The following is a 20,860-nucleotide window of genomic DNA, read 5'->3' on the forward strand; positions in this document are numbered from 1 at the left end:
AATATATAACGAATAGGGAAGCAAACTAATATTCGAATATTCTATCAAAAGTTTGGCATTCGAATGTAAAAATTGGTATTCGAATATTCGAAAAGAAGTTCAATAAAGAGAATAAAACAACTTTTCCCTACAACACTGATGTTGTTTATGAAGTTCGTTTGTCTTGTTTTTACAACGATTGGCCCATAATGCCAGAGGTGTGAATCAGATGACAATACACTAAATACGCGTCATATGTCATTTAGGGTCATTTATCGTCGGGTACTATAAAAAGTCCCCCTACTTTTACAATAACTGGCTAGAAATCGGCTTTAACACCAAGGTGTTGTCTTGGCTACAAAATAAGCTGTTCAACATAGTTCAAATCGCCGTGATGATATGAATGCCATGTGTTACAATAAAGTTGTTACATATATGTGCTTAAAACTGTTTTCCATGTTTCGATACAATGTTCGTGCTTTTAAATGTAAATGTATAGTATAGAGTGTTATGATATATTTCCTTTATTGATATGCAATAGTTGAGTCAAATCCGCATATGTTTTCGTTTTATTATTTCACTAGTTCCCGAGTTGATTTTGGTTTTCTATAGTTATATTTAGTCCTTATTGGCGCCAAACGCTATTTAACTAGGAATCCATATAATTTCACATTGTTTACAGATATAAAGACAGCGTAAAATAAATCATTTTTTGTTTGTCTGTTTTTAATGTATTGTTTTTTCTTTCTGAAATTGGAGAATTTCTAAGGCTCATTTTGAGAAATCAGGGTCCGCCGCGCGTACTGGCTACGAATAAGTAGGGAAAAAATGCTCCGGCTATTACATTAGGGATTAATAATAATAGTGGTTTACTACATCTTATAAAATAGGTATTTTGGTAATCGAATATTCGATCGAAGAATTACCAAATATTCGAATATCAATTTTGCCATCCGCTCTCATCCCCAATATTAATTATATACTGTAAATATGTCTTGCTTGACAGTCGTGGTCATACATTAAATTTGACATTCTTCAGAGACTTTTGCTACGTGGCATGTTCTTAGTTGGTTGGTTAAATCTTGATGGATTCGTCTTTTGATTTTTACTTTTTCAGTTACATGTGTAGCTGTATACAAAACTAGGCCTTGGAAATATGTCTTATCATAAGGATTATCATTTAACGTTTAGTAACCTTTGCGTCATTATTTAATATCAATAACATCATTTTTTGACGATAAGATATATTGATCTGTGCTGTTTTTCGGCTATGATTCATATACAGCTCATTACTTATTTTGCGTGTCTTCGTCTTTAAGGTTTTCCAATGTCAGTCCTAGTTTATAAATATCACTGAACCTATGATGTATATGCTTAATGGGGTAAGAAACAACAACGCTAGTGTACATCTGTATCATACTTCAATTCGGGTACAACAAAGAACCACAGAAGCTCGAGTAAGCACCACCATATACAGACTCGTCGTTATAATCGATGTTCCTTACCCAGACCTCATCCGAGACTTGCAACTGAAGTACTGCCGTTTGGCTACCTTGGGCATGACGCCCAGAATCGCCGTGTCCGTATACACGGTTGATCACATTCCCATTGTGAACTAAATCCGCATGGAGTTCGACGCTTCCAGTGTAAAAGCTCAGCAATGATGTAGAAAACATATAGACCCCCGGAACTGGTGCGATAAAAAGTCCATGATCCGGATGGTACCCTCCCCCTAGGTTAAGGACAATTTTTTCAAACAAAATGTTTTGCTTGATCCCAATATGACTTTGACTGCTGCTCTTGGTGGCAGTAAAAGCAACTGGGCCTTCAGCAACGAAGCGGCTGCCTCTGTGAACTGTAAACATATTTGGATTAAAATCTCAAAACTTACGGGTCCGTTGCTTTATAGAAAGTATATACTCAAACGTAAATTGTAAAGTAAAAGTTCGTTGTAGACTTTCATTATTATACCAGATGCATTGCGCTCTACAGAGAGGTGGGGTAGCGGCGTTTTGTCTTCAATGGCTTCCTCGTTGTCTGCAACGTCCACCTTCTGTAGGCCAGCAATCACATCATTTTGGTGCTTTATAATCGCCCGTAGTCGGGCTGTTTCTTCCTCCTGAGCTTGTAGCCGGTCTGTGTTCTGTAGATCTAAACAAGAAAATTTCAAACGATGATAGCTTGTATATCTGTTTGGAGAATTCATTGGGAGATGATACTCAGTAGAAGATGATCAATAATTACCTTATTATATAATACAAAAGCATACGAATGCCTCTCATTTCATAGATTTGATAACTTAGAATATATTTAATCCGATAAGCTTAAACTGAAGTAAGTTTTGACACAAGGACACTAGCAAACAATTTACCTTTTGCTGTGAGTATATTGACCTGACTCTCAACTGATGCAAGTCTCTCTACTAAAACTTTAAACTGCTCATCAGTAAAACCAAAACTACCACTTGTACTTACAACAAGTAATAAACACACAAACATTTTCATCACTTGAAAACAATGATTTTCAGAGCTGTCTAATAGCAACTGATGTGTTAGATAAGAAGTGAATTTGACCTCCAATGTCGTCTGGTTCTGTCTTATCGTGAGAAGTTATCAACTAGCATTGTTTCAAATGCAGACCATTTATGTATAACAGTCATATGTGTCTGTATTTTATCAGGTCTTGAAATCCCTTGTAGAAGTTTTGCATAAACATATGCCAAGCAACATGCTACACCGGGCCGTCTTATATAAATATTTAAAAAGAATGATACGAGATTAAAGGTGCGATGTTTAAGAAAGGCACAGTCAAAATAATATACATTTTCTTTACAGAAAATTGTCCTTGCCTGTTTGTGTACTGCCCTGTATTCTTCCTGCTGGTGTGTGTACTGCCCGTGTTTCATACAGCTTGTCTGTGCACAGCTCTAATGTTATTGTTAGTGTATGTTCTGCCCTGTATTGTTTTTGCTGTTGTGTGTACTGCCCTGTATGATTCCTGCTTGTGTTTATACTGCCCTCTATTGTTCCTGCTTGTATGCACTGTCCTGTATTGTTCCTGCTGGTGTGCACTGCCCTGTATTGTTCCTGCTCGTGTGTGTACTGCCCTGTATTGTTCCTGCTGGTGTGCACTGCCCTGTTATGTTCCTGCTTGTGTGTGTACTGCCCTGTATTATTTTTTCTTGTGCGTACACTGTCCTGTATTGTTTCTGATTGTGTGTGTACTGCCCTGTATTGTTTCTGCTCGTGTGTGTACTGCACTGTATTGTTATTTGTTGTGCGTACACTGTTCTGTATTGTTCCTGCTTGTGTGTCTACTGCCCTGTATTGTTCCAGCTTGTGTGTGTACTGCCCTTTATTGTTCGTGTTTATGTGTGTACTGCCCTGTACAGTGCCTGCTTGTGTGTGTACTGTCCTGTATTGTTCCTGCTTATGTATGGACTTCCCTGTATTGTTCCTGCTTATGTGTGTAATGTCCTGTCTTGTTCCTGCTCGTGTGTCTACTGCCCTGTGCTGTTTCTTCTCGTGTGTATATTGCCTTGTTTGGTCCCTGCTCGTGTCTGTACAGCACTGTATTGCTCCTTCCGGGCTATCTACTGTCCTGTATTGCTCCTGCTCGTGTGTGTACTGCCTTTTATTATTCCTGCTCGTGTGTGTACTGCCCTGTATTGATCCGTCTTGTGTGTGTACAGCACTGTATCATTCCTGCTTGTGTGTACTGCCCTGTATTGTTCCTGCTGGTTTTTAAGCAGCCCTGTATTTTTTCTGCTTGTGTGTAATGCCCTGTATTTTGCTTGCTCGTGTGTGTACAACCCTGTATTGCTCTTGCTCGTGTGTGTACTGCCCTGTATTCTTCATGCTGGTGAGTGTACTGCCCTGCATTATTCCTGTTTGTGTGTGTACTACCCTGTATTGTTCCTGCTTGTGTGTGTACTGCCCTGTATTGTTCCTGCTCGTGTGTGTACTGCCCTGTAATGTGCCTGCTTGTATGTGTGCTGTCCTGTATTGTTCCTGCTGGTGTGCACTGCCCTGTATTTTTCCTGCTCGTGTGTGTACTGCCCTGTAATGTTCCTGCTTGTGTGTGTACTGCCCTGTATTATTTTTTCTTGTGCGTACACTGTCCTGTATTGTTTCTGATTGTGTGTGTACTGCCCTGTATTGTTTATGCTCGTGTGTGTACTGCCCTGTATTGTTATTTGTTGTGCGTACACTGTTCTGTATTGTTCCTGCTTGTGTGTGTACTGCCCTGTATTGTGCCTGCTTGTATGTGTGCTGTCCTGTATTGTTCCTGCTTGTGTGTGTACTGCCCTGTAATGTGCCTGCTTGTATGTGTGCTGTCCTGTATTGTTCCTGCTGGTGTGCACTGCCCTGTATTGTTCCTGCTTGTGTGTGTACTGCCCTGTATTGTTCCAGCTGGTGTGTGTACTGCCCTTTATTGTTCGTGTTTATGTGTGTACTGCCCTGTACAGTTCCTGCTTGTGTGTGTACTGTCCTGTATTGTTCCTGCTTATGTATGGACTTCCCTGTATTGTTCCTGCTTATGTGTGTAATGTCCTGTCTTGTTCCTGCTCGTGTGTCTACTGCCCTGTGCTGTTTCTTCTCGTGTGTATATTGCCTTGTTTGGTCCCTGCTCGTGTCTGTACAGCACTGTATTGCTCCTTCCGGGCTATCTACTGTCCTGTATTGCTCCTGCTCGTGTGTGTACTGCCTTTTATTATTCCTGCTCGTGTGTGTACTGCACTGTATTGATCCGTCTTGTGTGTGTACAGCACTGTATCATTCCTGCTTGTGTGTACTGCCCTGTATTGTTCCTGCTGGTTTTTAAGCAGCCCTGTATTTTTTCTGCTTGTGTGTAATGCCCTGTATTTTGCTTGCTCGTGTGTGTACAACCCTGTATTGCTCTTGCTCGTGTGTGTACTGCCCTGTATTCTTCATGCTGGTGAGTGTACTGCCCTGCATTATTCCTGTTTGTGTGTGTACTGCCCTGTATTGTTCCTGCTTGTGTGTGTACTGCCCTGTATTGTTCCTGCTCGTGTGTGTACTGCCCTGTAATGTGCCTGCTTGTATGTGTGCTGTCCTGTATTGTTCCTGCTGGTGTGCACTGCCCTGTATTTTTCCTGCTCGTGTGTGCACTGCCCTGTAATGTTCCTGCTTGTGTGTGTACTGCCCTGTATTATTTTTTCTTGTGCGTACACTGTCCTGTATTGTTTCTGATTGTGTGTGTACTGCCCTGTATTGTTTATGCTCGTGTGTGTACTGCCCTGTATTGTTATTTGTTGTGCGTACACTGTTCTGTATTGTTCCTGCTTGTGTGTGTACTGCCCTGTATTGTGCCTGCTTGTGTGTGTACTGCCCTGTATTGTTCCTGCTTGTGTGTGTACTGCCCTGTAATGTGCCTGCTTGTATGTGTGCTGTCCTGTATTGTTCCTGCTGGTGTGCACTGCCCTGTATTGTTCCTGCTTGTGTGTGTACTGCCCTGTATTGTTCCAGCTGGTGTGTGTACTGCCCTTTATTGTTCGTGTTTATGTGTGTACTGCCCTGTACAGTTCCTGCTTGTGTGTGTACTGTCCTGTATTGTTCTTGCTTATGTATGGACTTCCCTGTATTGTTCCTGCTTATGTATGCAATGTCCTGTCTTGTTCCTGCTCGTGTGTCTACTGCCCTGTGTTGTTTCTTCTCGTGTGTATATTGCTTTGTTTGGTCCCTGCTCGTATCTGTACAGCCCTGTATTGCTCCTTCCGGGTTATCTACTGCCTTGTATTGCTCCTGCTCGTGTGTGTACTGCCTTTTATTATTCCTGCTCGTGTGTTTACTGCCCTGTATTGATCCGTCTTGTGTGTGTACAGCACTGTATCATTCCTGCTTGTGTGTACTGCCCTGTATTGTTCCTGCTGATTTTTAAGAAGCCCTGTATTTTTTCTGCTTGTGTGTAATGCCCTGTATTCTGCTTGCTCGTGTGTGTACAACCCTGTATTGCTCTTGCTCGTGTGTGTACTGCCCTGTATTCTTCATGCTGGTGAGTGTACTGCCCTGCATTATTCCTGTTTGTGTGTGTACTACCCTGTATTGTTCCAGCTTGTGTGCGGACTGCCCTGTATTATTCCTGCTTGTGTGTGTACTGCCCTGTAATGTGCCTGCTTGTATATGTGCTGTCCTGTATTGTTCCTGCTTATGTGTCTACTGCCCTGTATTGTTCCTGCTTATGTACGTACTGCCCTGTATTATTTTTTCTTGTGCGTACACTGTCCTGTATTGTTTCTGATTGTGTGTGTACTGCCCTGTATTGTTTCTGCTCGTGTGTGTACTGCACTGTATTGTTATTTGTTGTGCGTACACTGTTCTGTATTGTTCCTGCTTGTGTGTGTACTGCCCTGTATTGTTCCAGCTTGTGTGTGTACTGCCCTTTATTGTTCGTGTTTATGTGTGTACTGCCCTGTACAGTGCCTGCTTGTGTGTGTACTGTCCTGTATTGTTCCTGCTTATGTATGGACTTCCCTGTATTGTTCCTGCTTATGTGTGTAATGTCCTGTCTTGTTCCTGCTCGTGTGTCTACTGCCCTGTGCTGTTTCTTCTCGTGTGTATATTGCCTTGTTTGGTCCCTGCTCGTGTCTGTACAGCCCTGTATTGCTCCTTCCGGGCTATCTACTGTCCTGTATTGCTCCTGCTCGTGTGTGTACTGCCTTTTATTATTCCTGCTCGTGTGTGTACTGCACTGTATTGATCCGTCTTGTGTGTGTACAGCACTGTATCATTCCTGCTTGTGTGTACTGCCCTGTATTGTTCCTGCTGGTTTTTAAGCAGCCCTGTATTTTTTCTGCTTGTGTGTAATGCCCTGTATTTTGCTTGCTCGTGTGTGTACAACCCTGTATTGCTCTTGCTCGTGTGTGTACTGCCCTGTATTCTTCATGCTGGTGAGTGTACTGCCCTGCATTATTCCTGTTTGTGTGTGTACTACCCTGTATTGTTCCAGCTTGTGTGCGGACTGCCCTGTATTATTCCTGCTTGTGTGTGTACTGCCCGGTAGTGTGCCTGCTTGTATGTGTGCTGTCCTGTATTGTTCCTGCTGGTGTGCACTGCCCTGTATTTTTCCTGCTCGTGTGTGCACTGCCCTGTAATGTTCCTGCTTGTGTGTGTACTGCCCTGTATTATTTTTTCTTGTGCGTACACTGTCCTGTATTGTTTCTGATTGTGTGTGTACTGCCCTGTATTGTTTATGCTCGTGTGTGTACTGCCCTGTATTGTTATTTGTTGTGCGTACACTGTTCTGTATTGTTCCTGCTTGTGTGTGTACTGCCCTGTATTGTGCCTGCTTGTATGTGTGCTGTCCTGTATTATTCCTGCTTGTGTGTGTACTGCCCTGTAATGTGCCTGCTTGTATGTGTGCTGTCCTGTATTGTTCCTGCTGGTGTGCACTGCCCTGTATTGTTCCTGCTTGTGTGTGTACTGCCCTGTATTGTTCCAGCTGGTGTGTGTACTGCCCTTTATTGTTCGTGTTTAGGTGTGTACTGCCCTGTACAGTTCCTGCTTGTGTGTGTACTGTCCTGTATTGTTCTTGCTTATGTATGGACTTCCCTGTATTGTTCCTGCTTATGTATGTAATGTCCTGTCTTGTTCCTGCTCGTGTGTCTACTGCCCTGTGTTGTTTCTTCTCGTGTGTATATTGCTTTGTTTGGTCCCTGCTCGTATCTGTACAGCCCTGTATTGCTCCTTCCGGGTTATCTACTGCCTTGTATTGCTCCTGCTCGTGTGTGTACTGCCTTTTATTATTCCTGCTCGTGTGTGTACTGCCCTGTATTGATCCGTCTTGTGTGTGTACAACACTGTATCATTCCTGCTTGTGTGTACTGCCCTGTATTGTTCCTGCTGATTTTTAAGAAGCCCTGTATTTTTTCTGCTTGTGTGTAATGCCCTGTATTCTGCTTGCTCGTGTGTGTACAACCCTGTATTGCTCTTGCTCGTGTGTGTACTGCCCTGTATTCTTCATGCTGGTGAGTGTACTGCCCTGCATTATTCCTGTTTGTGTGTGTACTACCCTGTATTGTTCCAGCTTGTGTGCGGACTGCCCTGTATTATTCCTGCTTGTGTGTGTACTGCCCTGTAATGTGCCTGCTTGTATATGTGCTGTCCTGTATTGTTCCTGCTTATGTGTCTACTGCCCTGTATTGTTCCTGCTTATGTACGTACTGCCCTGTATTGTTTCTGCTCGTGTGTATAAGTATGCCTTGTTTTTTTCCTGCATGTGTGTGTACAGCACTGTATTGTTACTTCTCGTGTTGGTACTGGCCTGCATTGTTAATGCTGCTGAGTGTACTGCCCTGTATTGTCCCTGCTTGTGTATCTACTGCCTGTATTGTTCCTGCTCGTGTAAGTTCTGCCCTGTATTGTCCTGCTTGTGTGTTTGTACTGCCCCGTATTGTTCCTGCTCGTGTGTGTACAGCCTTGTATTGTTCCTGCTGGCTTATCTACTGACCTGTATTGCTCATGTCGGGTTGTGTACTGCCCTGTATTGTTACTGCTATTGTGCACTGCCCTGTATTGTTCCTGCTAGTGTGTGAACTGCCCTGTATTGTTCCTGCTTGTTTGTGTACATCCATGTTTTGCTCCTGCTGTTGTGCACTGCCCTGTATTCTTCCTGCTCGTGTGTGTACAGCCCTGTTTTGTTCCTCCTGGTTTGTCACTGCCCTGTATTGTTCCTGTCGGGTTATGTACTGCCATGTATTGCTCCTGTCGAGTTGTGTACTGCCATGTATTGTTCCTGCTCGTGTGTGTACAGCCATGTTGTGCTCCTGCTGTTGTTAACTGCCCTGTATTGTTCCTGCTGGTGTGTGCACTGCCCTGTATTTTCCTGCTCGTGTGTGTACAGCCCTGTTTTGTTCCTGCTGGTTTGTCTACTGCCCTGTATTGCTCCTGTCGGGTTGTGTACTGCCATGTATTGTTCCAGATCGTGTGTGTACTGCCCTGGTTTGTTTCCTCTTGTGCCTACTGCCCTGTATTGTTCCTGCTGGTGTGCACTGCCCTATAATATTCCTGCCGTTGTGCACTGCCCTGTATTATTCCTTCTTCTATGTACTGCCCTGTATTGTTCCTGCTTGTGTGTCGCTGCCCTGTATTGTTCCTGCTCGTGTGTCTACAGCCCTGTTTTGTTCCTGCTGGTTTGTTTACTGCCCTGTATTGCTCCCGTCGGGTTGTGTACTGCCATGTATTGTTCCAGATCGTGTGTGTACTGCCCTATACTGTTCCTTCTTGTGTCTACTGCCCTGTATTGTTCCTGCTGGTGTGCACTGCCCTGTAATATTCCTGCTGTTGTGCACTGCCCTTTATTATTCCTTCTTCTGTGTACTGCCCTGTATTGTTCCTACTTGTGTGTGTATTGTCATGTATTGTTCCTGCTTGTGTGAGTACTGTCCTGTATTGTTCCTGCTTGTGTGTGTACTGCCCTGTATTGTTCCTACTAGTAAGTGCACTGCCCTGTATTGTTCCTGCTATTGTGCACTGCCCTGTAGTATTCCTGCTTGTGTTGTGTACTGCCCTGTATTATTCCTGCTGTTGAGCACTGCTGTGTATTATTCCTGCGTGTGTGTATACTGCCCTGTATTGTTCCTGCTAGTGTGTGCACTGCCCTGTATTGCTCCTGCTGTTGTGCACTGCCCTGTATCGTTCATGCTGTTGTGCACTGCCCTGTATTATTCCTGCTGGTGTGCACTGCCCTGTATTATTCCTGCTGTTGAGCACTAGGGCGTATTATTCCTGCGTGTGTGTGTACTGCCCTGTATCGTTCCTTCTAGTGTGTGTACTGCCCTATATTGTTCCTCCTTGTGTGTGTACTGCCCTGTATTGTTCCTGCTGTTTTGCACTGCCTTGTATTATTCCTGCTGATGTGCACTTCCCTGTATTGTTCCTGCTAGTGTGTGTACCGCCCTGTATTGTTCCTCCTTGTGTGTGTACTGCCCTGTATTGTTCATGTTTGTGGGTGTACTGCCCTGTGTGATTCCTGCATGTGTGTGTACTGCCCTGTATTTTTGCTGCATGTGTGTGTACTGCCCTATATTAATATTGCTGGTATGTGTACTACCCTGTGTTGTTGCTGCGTGTGTGTGTACTGCCCTATATTAATATTGCTGGTATGGTTACTACCATGTATTGTTGCTGCGTGTGTGTGTACTGCCCTGTATTGTTCTTGCTAGTGTGTGTACTTCCCTGTATTGTTCCTGCTAGTGTGTTTACTGCCCTGTATTATTCCTGCTGTTGTGCACTGCCCTGTATTATTCCTGCTGTTGTGCACTGTCCTGTTTTGTTCCTGCTGGTGTGTGTACTGTCCTGTATTTGCTCCTACTCGTGCGTGTACTGCCCTGCATTGTTTCTGTTCGTGTGTATACTGCCCTGTATTATTCCTGCTTGTGTGTGTTATGTCCTGTATTGCTCCTGCTTGTGTGTGTACTGCCCTGCGTTGTTCCCGCTTGTGCGTGTACTGCCCTGTTTTGTTCCTGCTTGTGTGCACTGCCCTGTATTGTTCCTACTAGTGCGTGTACTGCCCTGTATTGTTACTGTTTGTGTGTGTATTGCCCTGTATTGTGCCTACTTGTGCGGGTACTGCCCTGTATTGTTCCTATATTGAGGTAAAACTGTCTTGGAATAAGCTCACGAGTGTTATCATTTTACTGTCCAAAGAAAACACTCAAATGCTACTTTTAAGAGTATTATCAATTATTACAAAACATGTTTTATTTAATATGACTCAGCACTTGGCTATAGGCAAAACGTATTGTTTAAATGCTGTTTTTGATTGGCTGGTTGATATGTTCCAAAAACAATGATAGTGGTGTTGTTGTTAATGGTGACAAAAAAGTATAATAACCTAAAAGTAGTTATTTTGAACCTGTCCTGGTTGAAGTAACCTCGTATGAAGGGAATCAAACATGCAAGGTGTCGAATTATCAGTGAATATTAAGGACATATTTAATTTAGTGTCTGGTAGCAATATTAGTTTTAGTTGGTTTCTAAGATCTATTGCTTACAGCTGGTCCTGGTCGTGTGCCAACGGAAACATTAACTTGTTTTATATTCCTTTGTGCAATGGTCTTGACTGGTAACCTTCACAAAACAGCGCTTCAGTTACATTTCATGTTAATCCATATACGTTTTGTCATTGAGATTGATGACAAAAAATGCAATGTGGCATTCTGTCTTGACTCATTATTATTCTACTTGATATAAGTTATACGTAGACAACAAAGACACTTGTATATGAACATCTCATTCAATTATGTGCTCCAATAAAAACAAATGAAATTGAATTCAGACAATTTGTGATAATTTGAAAGGAAACAAATGTTTAAATATGTTTTGTATGATGTCGATTGAGGTAAACTTGAACATAATGCACAATTAGAAAAAACAAATCAAATAATTTTAAGGGTTGTGCGATGATTTGGATTGTGTTTCTGATGTGATCATTTAGATCGCTTTATATACCTTGTATCTTATCATAGTGTTATAAGCTAATATACTGGCCCAGGCCTAATAACTGAAACTACTTAAGCGTAACAAGCTTAAGTAGATTATTGAATAAAACAAATTTCTTACAAAATCTTCAATGTACTAAATAGAAATTTGTTAATCGTAATTATAATGAAGACAATTTATTAGTTAGTCCGAATTCCCGAAAGAATATAAATATAATAATTATACCAAAACAAAATATTGAGCTTAGCTTCATCTTGAAATAAGGCTCTTAATGTGTTTTAAAAGACTTGGGAACAGTTCTTGCTAATACGTTCACCTCTATTCGTACACAAATAATCGTTTTATACATCTACTGCTCCTATTATTACAATCAGTATTTAGTTTTGACGTCTGCTACTTGTGCCATTTAACAAGACAGCATTATGTGTCTGGCTTGAACATCGGATCCCTGTACCATTTAACAATACAGCATTAAGTGCCTGGCTTAAACATCGGATCCCTGTTCAATTGAACAAGACCACATTCAGGTGTCAGGCTTAAACATCGGATCCTTGTTCCATTTAACAAGACCATATTCAGTGTCTGGCTTAAACATCAGATCCCTGTTCCATTTTACAAGACCACATTCAGGCATTTGGCTTAAACATCGAATCCCTGTTCCATTTAACAGGACCACATGCAGTGTCTGGCATAAACATCGAATCCCTATTACATTTTACAGGACCACATTCAGGTGTATGGCTTAAACATCGAATCCCTGTTCCATTTAACAAGACCACATTCAGTGTCTTGCTTAAACATCGAATCCCTGTTCCATTTAACAAGACCACATTCAGTTTCTTGCGTAAACATCGGATCCCTGTTCCATTTAACAAGGCCACATTCAGTGTCTGGCTAAAACATCGAATCCCTGTTCCATTTAACAAGACCACATTCAGTGTCTGGCTTTGACATCGGATCCCTGTTCCATTTAACAAGATCACATTCAGTGTCTGGCTTAAACATCGGATCCCTGTTCCATTTAACAAGACCACATTCAGTGTCTTGCTTAATCATCGGATCCCTGTTCCATTTAACAAGACCACATTAAGTGTCTTGCTTAAACATCGGATCCTGTTCCATTTAACAAGACCACATTCAGTGTCTGGCTAAAACATCGAATCCCTGTTCCATTTAACAAGACAACATTCAGTGTCTGGCTTTGACATCGAATCCCTGTTCCATTTAACAAGATCACATTCAGTGTCTGGCTTAAACATCGGATCCCTGTTCCATTTAACAAGACCACATTCAGGCGTCAGGCTAAAACATCGAATCCCTGTTCCATTAAACAAGACCACATTCAGGCGTCTGGCTTAAACATCGAATCCTTGTTCCATTTAACAAGACCACATTCAGTGTCTTGCTTAAACATCGAATCCCTGTTCCATTTAACAAGACCACATTCAGTGTCTGGCTTTGACATCGGATCCCTGTTCCATTTAACAAGACCACATTCAGGCATCTGGCTTAAACATCGGATCCCTGTTCCATTTAACAAGACCACATTCAGGTGTCTGGCTTAAACATCGAATCCCTGTTCCATTTAACAATACCACATTCAGTGTCTGGCTAAACATCGAATCCCTGTTCCATTTAACAAGACCACATTCAGGCGTCTTGTTTAAACATCGAATCCCTGTTCCATTTAACAAGACCACATTCAGGCGTCAGGCTTAAACATCGAATCCCTGTTCCATTTAACAAGACCACATTCAGGTGTCTGGCTTAAACATCGAATCCCTGTTCCATTTAACAAGACCACATTCAGTGTCTGGCTAAACATCGAATCCCTGTTCCATTTAACAAGACCACATTCAGTGTCTGGCTAAAACATCGGATCCCTGTTCCATTTAACAAGACCACATTCAGGCGTCAGGCTTAAACATCGAATCCCTGTTCCAATTAACAAGACCACATTCAGTGTCTGGCTAAAACATCGAATCCCTGTTCCATTTAACAAGAACACATTCAGTGTCTGGCTAAAACATCGGATCCCTGTTCCATTAAACAAGACCACACTCATTGTATGGCTTAAACATCGTATCCCTGCTCCATTTAACAAGACCACATTCAGTGTCTGGCTTTGACATCGGATCCCTGTTCCATTTAACAAGACCACATTCAGTGTGTGGCTTTGACATCGGATCTTGTTCCATTTTACAAGACCCAATTAAGTGTTTGGTGTTGACCTTGGACCTTTGTTTCTTTAAAAAATTAAAAAATAAGAGATTTGCCATTGATAGAGTGTTTGTCTTTGATCTCTGAAAAAGACCACTTTACTATTTGGCGTTGGGCTTTTATTTTGCTCTATTAAGAACACATGACGTTTTTGTTAACAAGATTTGTTTTACATATCACCACGTTTACGCTTATTTAGATTTTTTTTAGGCATCCAGTTCTCAACCAAACCTTACTAGTCCGATGGAATACATGTGATGTCGTCGCGAAATGAGTTATCTGAAGGAACATGTTTTACCCATAAACTGCATCGTACCAAAGTTTGGATATGGATACTGATGAGGCATAAATATTATCCTGCATTCGTTACTAATTTGAAATAACTCTGAAAACCGATCTCCATTAATATGCTACACATCAGAATAATTTTGGTCAACCCAATCATGATCACGTGTTTATATCAATATCATTATTTCCTTCACAGTTTGGCGACGTAGCATACAAATACTCGCGCATCACAAATGATCTGATGTCATAATTAAGCTATTTATTTTTAAGATTGACTTGAGTCCGTAGTATATATACAGTGAATATATTGTGTTTAATGCATCTGCACGTCTAAGACGTAACGGATATAGCAAAACAAACATAATCTCATGCAACACATTATTTCGTCGAAAAACGTTGCAAACACTCACGTGCAATAAACATCATCATGTCGTCATTGTGGCACGCACAGAAAGACTAATCGAATAGAGAAGAAACCTGGTACTTACATTGTGCGCATACGACAACACGATGATTTGATCAAACAAAAACCTTCTTGCAGAGCAAATGGCCATCGTCTGCAGGGTTTGGAACGTGTATTTCCCATGCCGTAACAGATGTTTGTTACTTGTATGTTTGACTTTGTCTGTTCCTAAGGCCCTCATAAGCTTGATATTTGTGATAGAGACGAGTAACGATGTTGATTCTGTGGAGAACGAACCTTGTTCTTTAAGACAATTCAATGAACATGATACATCCACCCATGAAATAAAGTAAGAAAGTGATTCAATGCACTTGGCTGTCAGTATATGTTTGTACATAAATTGATTAAAAGAGACCAGTACATATTGATGTTGAATACTAGTATACTGTTTCGTACTGATAAAAATTAAAACCATTGCACTTTTCTAAGATGTGTTTTTATCTTGTATTTATTCAAATGCCACACAAAACTCGAATATCCATCGCTAAAGACGGTGTCATCGATACGGTCAATGTTTCAACTTCGTTTGCGGTATTTAGCTGCAACATTGCGGTAGGAGGAGTCCGGAAATGAAAATCTGTTTTTGTTATAGGTAAAACGACTCCTGTTTCCACTATATTATGGATGTATTTAAAAGACTCTACCTTTAATTATTTATTATTTTTAATAATTATGAACACATGAACACTTTATCTGTTGATTAAACATCAAAAACCTATATCAATCATTATATTTAATGTCCGTGTGACACAGGTATGGTCGCACCTCTGGAGTCATCTCTTATTCCATCCACCCAAGAAAGAGGCCTTGCAAAATATTTTTCAAAATCTGTTTAATGTCTTTAGTTATTATCTAAACCATGTGATAACTTAAAGATACAATCCGGATAAACCCGACATGTTATATGGGGAGTTAAATAAATGAGTTTAAAAATGATTAAAAAAAGTTTGAAAGACAGCGAAAAACACGTTACTTAACCAAATCACCGCTAAACGATTGGACACGATACTATCAGATGTGTTCAGTCACCAGAGAGACGAGGTACAAGTACACGCCACTTTGTTGAGAAATAAACAGGCCATGGTCCATGTGATATCCCCTCCGAGAATAAACACAACTCTCACTAACACAATATTGGGTTAATGCCGAGTGCTCGGTTTTGTCTAGTTACTGTAAACGCCACAGCCACATCTGTCTTGGAGACATTTACGTTTACGATTCAAATGTAAAAGGTGATCAATTATCCGTTATGTGAAAAATTGTTTGAAAATGATTTATTTAACTGTGAGGGTGAGTCTTATTCAACAACTTTATCTAAGATATACTCTTATATATTCGATCTGGTTGCTGATCGAAGTTTGTAGAAAATACTTAAGTAGTTGCCAAATATCTAACTCAAGTCATTTACAACTGTAGATCAATCGAAATATGACAGTAGCAGAGTTTCCCCGTCAAATTAGAAAATAAGCATGTCGTTGATAGTATATTCAGTTGAGTAAGAACTTGAGAGTTTTTGAAAACCGTTCCATTACTGACACTTTTACATTTTAAATACATTTGACCGCTCGTTAAGCGTCTACGAATAGTTAAGATGCCTTCGTATTTAAGGTAATATATTCACGAGATAATATTTTGTTAAGGGGCATGTGTCATGATTGGTTACAATGCAGCACAAGACTGTTCAGTTCACGTAGTCTGATAGACAACTTTCGGACGTATCTATGCAATATATAGCTTACGCTTGGGTATTCTGTTTCAAAAGTATATCCACCCGTTGTCTATCTTATACGTAACTATACACTTGTTCATTGATACATCGATAACCTCACCTCCTCTTTTTAAACACTGCAAAATGTCAGGTTTACACATAAAGGCACCAGCGTAACACCTTACGTTACGTGAACTGAATTGACGCTTGTGTCAGTCAACAACAGCAACCATTTATTATCAGAAAGAATTATCAAACGTTAGCATACGTCAATATCGCACGAAACCTATAACAATACTGAAATTGAGGCCGTACAGCTATCTGAACTATTAGTAACCCTATTCATATGAATGTAATACATTTTTGGTAAAGCATCTTTCAAGGAATGGACATATTTATATTCATAAAAAGTGGAATACTGTTATAACCCGGAGTTCCATCCACCAAAGGTATTAAGTCATATTGTTCTACAATCGATTCCACTGACTCTCTCCCAACTTCTTCTCGGGGGCTTACCACTTACTTTACCCCACCTTTTTGACACCAACGTGGAATTACCACATACTTTACCCCACCTTTTTCGACACCACCGGTGTCTTACCGAATACTTTACCCGACCTTCTTTGACACCACCGGGAGATTACCACATACTTGCCCCCACCTTTTTCGATACCACCGGGGGCTTACCACATATTTTCCCCACCATTTTGGACACCAACGGGATCTTACCACATACTTTCCCAGACCTTTTTTGACACCATCGGGGGCTTACCACATACTTGCCACCACCTTTTTCGACACCGCCGGTGTCTTACCGAATACTTCTCCACCTTTTTTGACAACACCGGGGATTTGCCACATACTTGCACCCACCTTTTTTGACACCACCGGGGATTTACCACATACTTGCCCCCACCTTTTTTCACACCTCCGGGGTCTTACCACAAACTTGCCACCACCTTTTTTCACACCTCCGGGGTCTTACCACATACTTGCTTCCACATTTTTGACAACACCGGGGGGCTTACCACATACTTGCCCCCACCTTTTTTGACACCACCGGGGTCTTACCACATACATTCCCCACCTTTTGTTACACCTACGGGGGGGGGGGGCTTACTGCATATTTGTCCCCACCTTTTTTCACACCACCGTGGTCTTACCAAATACTTGCCACCACCTTTTTTCACACCACCGGGGGCTTACCACATACTTACCCCCATCTTTTTGACACCACCGGGTGTTTACCACATTCTTGCCCCCACCTTTTTTGACACCTCCGTGGTCTTACCCAATACTTGCCACCACCTTTTTCACACCACCGGGGGCTTACCACATACTTGCCACCACCTTTTTTGACACCACCGTGGCCTTACCCAATACTTGCCACCACCTTTTTTCACACCACCGGGGGCTTACCACATTCTTGCCACCACCTTTTTTCACACCACCGGGTGTTTACCACATTCTTGCCTCCACCTTTTTCACACCACCGGGGGCTTACCACATACTTTTCCCCATCTTTTTCACACCACCGGGTGTTCACCACATTCTTACCCCCATCTTTTTTGACACCACTGGGGCTTACCCAATACTTGCCACCACCTTTTTTCACACCACCGGGGGCTTACCACATACTTGCCCCGACCTTTTTTGACACCACCGTGGTCTTACCCAATACTTGTCCCCACCTTTTTCACACCACCGGGGGCTTACCACATTCCTGCCCCCACCTTTTTTACACCACCGTTTTCTTATCGCATACTTGCCCCGACCTTTTTTCACACCACCCGGGGGCATACCACAGGCATTCCACACAAGCATGCAGCACAATATGTCAGGTATCATTTATGTGTTCGTGTATCTCCAAGCATGTAACTTTACAATGGTTTAACTGTTCATTTGTGGTTTAATATATAGTATAAATATTAGGGATGCAAACGAATATCCGAATAATGTTCGTATATTCGATCAAACGTTTGGTTTTCGAATGTCAAAATCGGTATCCGAATATTTGAAAAAAAGTTCAATAAAGAGAATTAAATACCTTTTGCCTACAATACTGATGTTGTTTATAAAGTTCGTTTGTCTTGTTTGTTTATAAAGTTCGTTTGTCTTGTTTTTACAACGATTGGCGTGAATGTGATGACAAGACACTAAACACGCGTCATATGTCATTTAGGGTCATTTATTGTCGGGTTCTATAAAAAGTCCCCCTACTTTTACAATAACTCTCCAGGAATCGGCTTTAACACCAATATGTTGTCTTGGCTACAAAATAAGCTGTTCAACATAGCTCAAATCGCCGCGATGATATGAATGCCATGTGTTACAATAATTTTGTTACATATATGTGCTTAAAACTGTTTTCCATGTTTCGAGACAATGTTCGTGCTTTTAAATGTGAATGTATAGTTTAGCGTCTTATGATATATTTCCTTTATTGATGTACAATGGATGAGTCATATTCACATATGTTTTCGTGTTATTATTTCACTAGATCCCGAGTTGATTTGGGTTTTTTATAGATATATTTAGTCTTCATTGGCGCAAAACGCAATTTGACTACTAATCCATATAATTTCACATTGTTTACAGATATAACGACAGCGTAAATGGAGATTTTTGTTGTTTGTCTGTGTATAATGTATTTTTTTTTCCTGAAATTGGATAATTTTAAAGGCTCATTTGGGGAAATCAGTGTCCGCCGCGCGTACTGGCTACGACAAAGTAGGGTAGAAATGCTCCGGCTATTACTTTATAGACTAATTATAATAGTAGTTTACTACACCTTCTAAAATAAGTATTTCGATAATTGAATATTCGAATATCAATTTTGCTATTCGTTTGCATCCCTAATATTCATCATATACTGTAAATATGTCTAGCTTGAGAGTCATGGTCATCCATTAGATTTGACATTTTTCAGAGACGTTTGCTACGGGGCATGTTCCTGGTTGGTTGGTCAAAACTTTATAGATTCGTCTTATAGATTATTACTATTTTTCACTTAAATGTGTAGCTGTATACATTACTTGGCATTGACATAAATATGTCTTATCACAAGGATTATCATTGAAGTTTTAGTAACCTTTGCGTCATTATTTAATATCAATAACATCATTGTTTTAAGGATCAGGTATATTAATCTGTGCTGCTTTTCGGCTATGATTCCTAAACAGCTCATTACTCATTTTAGTAGTCTTCGTCTTTAAGGTTGTCCAGTGTTTGTCCTAGTTTATAAATACAAAAATGTATCACTGAACCTGTTATGTGTATGTCTAATGGGGTAACAAACAACAACGCCAGTATACACTTGTAATATACTTTAATAAAGGTACAACAAAGAACCACAGAAGTTCGAGTAAGCACCACCATATACAGACATGTCGTTATTATCGATGTTCCTTACCCAGACCTCATCCGAGACTTGCAGCTGAAGTACGGCCGTTTGGCTACCTTGGTCATTACGCCCAGAGTCACCGTGTCCGTATACCCGATTGACAGCATTCCCATTGTGGACTAAATCCGCATGGAGATCGACGCTTCCAGTGTGCTCTGTCAGCAATGATGTCGAAAACATATAGACACCTGGAAATGGTGCGATAAAAAGTCCATGATCTGGATGGTACCCTCCCCCTAGGTTTAGGACGATTCTGTCAAACAAAATGTTTTGCTTGATCCCAATATGACTTTGAGTGCTGCTCATTGTGGCAGTAAAAGCAACTGGCCCTTCAGCAAGGAAGCTGCTTCTGTGAACTGTAAACATATTTGGATTAAAATCTCAAAACTTACGGGCCCGTTGCTTTATAGAAAGTATTAACTCAAACAATTATTGTAAAGTAAAAGTTCGTTGTAGAGTTTTATTATTATTATACCAGATGCATTGCGCTCTACAGAGAGGTGGGGTAGCGGCGTTTTGTCCCCAGTGGCTTTCTCGTTGTCTGCAACGTCCACCTTCTGTTGGCCAGCAATCACATCATTTTGGTGCTTTATAATCGCCCGTAGTCGGGCTGTTTCTTCCTCCTGAGCTTGTAGCCGGTCTGTGTTCTGTAGATCTGAAGAATAAGAAACCACAAGTAGATGATAGCTCGTATATCTGAATGGGGAGTTCTGATTGTATTAAGTGAGATATGATACTCTGCATAAGATGATAAATAATTACCCTAATTTTATAGTAGAGAAACGTATGAATGCCTCTCATTTTATAAAATGGATTACTTACAATGTATTAAATCCTATTTGGTTAGGACACTAGCAAACAGTTTACCTTTTGCTATGATTTGACTCTCAAGAGAATCAATTCTCTCCACTAAAGCTTTAAACTCCTCATCAGTAAAAGCAAAACTAAATCTTGCACTTAAGATACATAATAAAAACGCAAACATGTTAGTTTTGAAATAATTATTTTCAGAGCTGTCTTATAGGCACTTATGCATTAGATATGAAGTGAACTTGATCTGTGTTATTGTGGTTGTGTCTTATCGTGAGATGTTATCAATTAGGCTTGTTTCGAAAGGAGAGTATTCATTTTTGTAAAACATGCATGCGTTTCTGTATCTTATCGGTCCATGAAATCTCTTGCTGACGTTTTCCATACTTATACGCCAAGGCAACATGCCATACCGTGCCGTCTTATATACATATTTGAATGAAATGAAATTCGATAAAAAGTATATATTAGGAAGGCACAGACAAAGATACCTTTTATTTTTCAAAATATAATTTGATCTTAAAGCT

General features: G+C 40.9%; 1 protein-coding gene across 2 annotated transcripts; it reads right to left on the bottom strand.

Annotated features, from left to right (window-relative positions):
- Positions 1-1,383: 1,383 nt before the first annotated feature.
- On the bottom strand, positions 1,384-20,516 carry LOC128214822 (cerebellin-2-like). Of its 2 annotated transcripts, none has more exons than XM_052921495.1 (3): positions 20,391-20,516; positions 19,999-20,178; positions 1,384-1,834 (listed from the first exon to the last, which is right to left on the bottom strand). In XM_052921495.1, the coding sequence occupies exons 1-3, from the start codon at positions 20,506-20,508 to the stop codon at positions 1,401-1,403; spliced, it is 732 nt and encodes a 243-aa protein (XP_052777455.1). In that variant the 5' UTR covers positions 20,509-20,516; the 3' UTR covers positions 1,384-1,400. The 2 variants fall into 2 exon arrangements, with proteins under 2 accessions (XP_052777455.1, XP_052777454.1); XM_052921494.1 differs by lacking the exons at positions 19,999-20,178; positions 20,391-20,516 and adding exons at positions 1,951-2,130; positions 2,351-2,514.
- Between the last annotated feature and the right edge of the window lie 344 nt (positions 20,517-20,860).

The sequence above is a fragment of the Mya arenaria genome, chromosome 13 (assembly GCF_026914265.1).
Source record: "Mya arenaria isolate MELC-2E11 chromosome 13, ASM2691426v1".
Classification (NCBI taxonomy): domain Eukaryota; kingdom Metazoa; phylum Mollusca; class Bivalvia; order Myida; family Myidae; genus Mya; species Mya arenaria.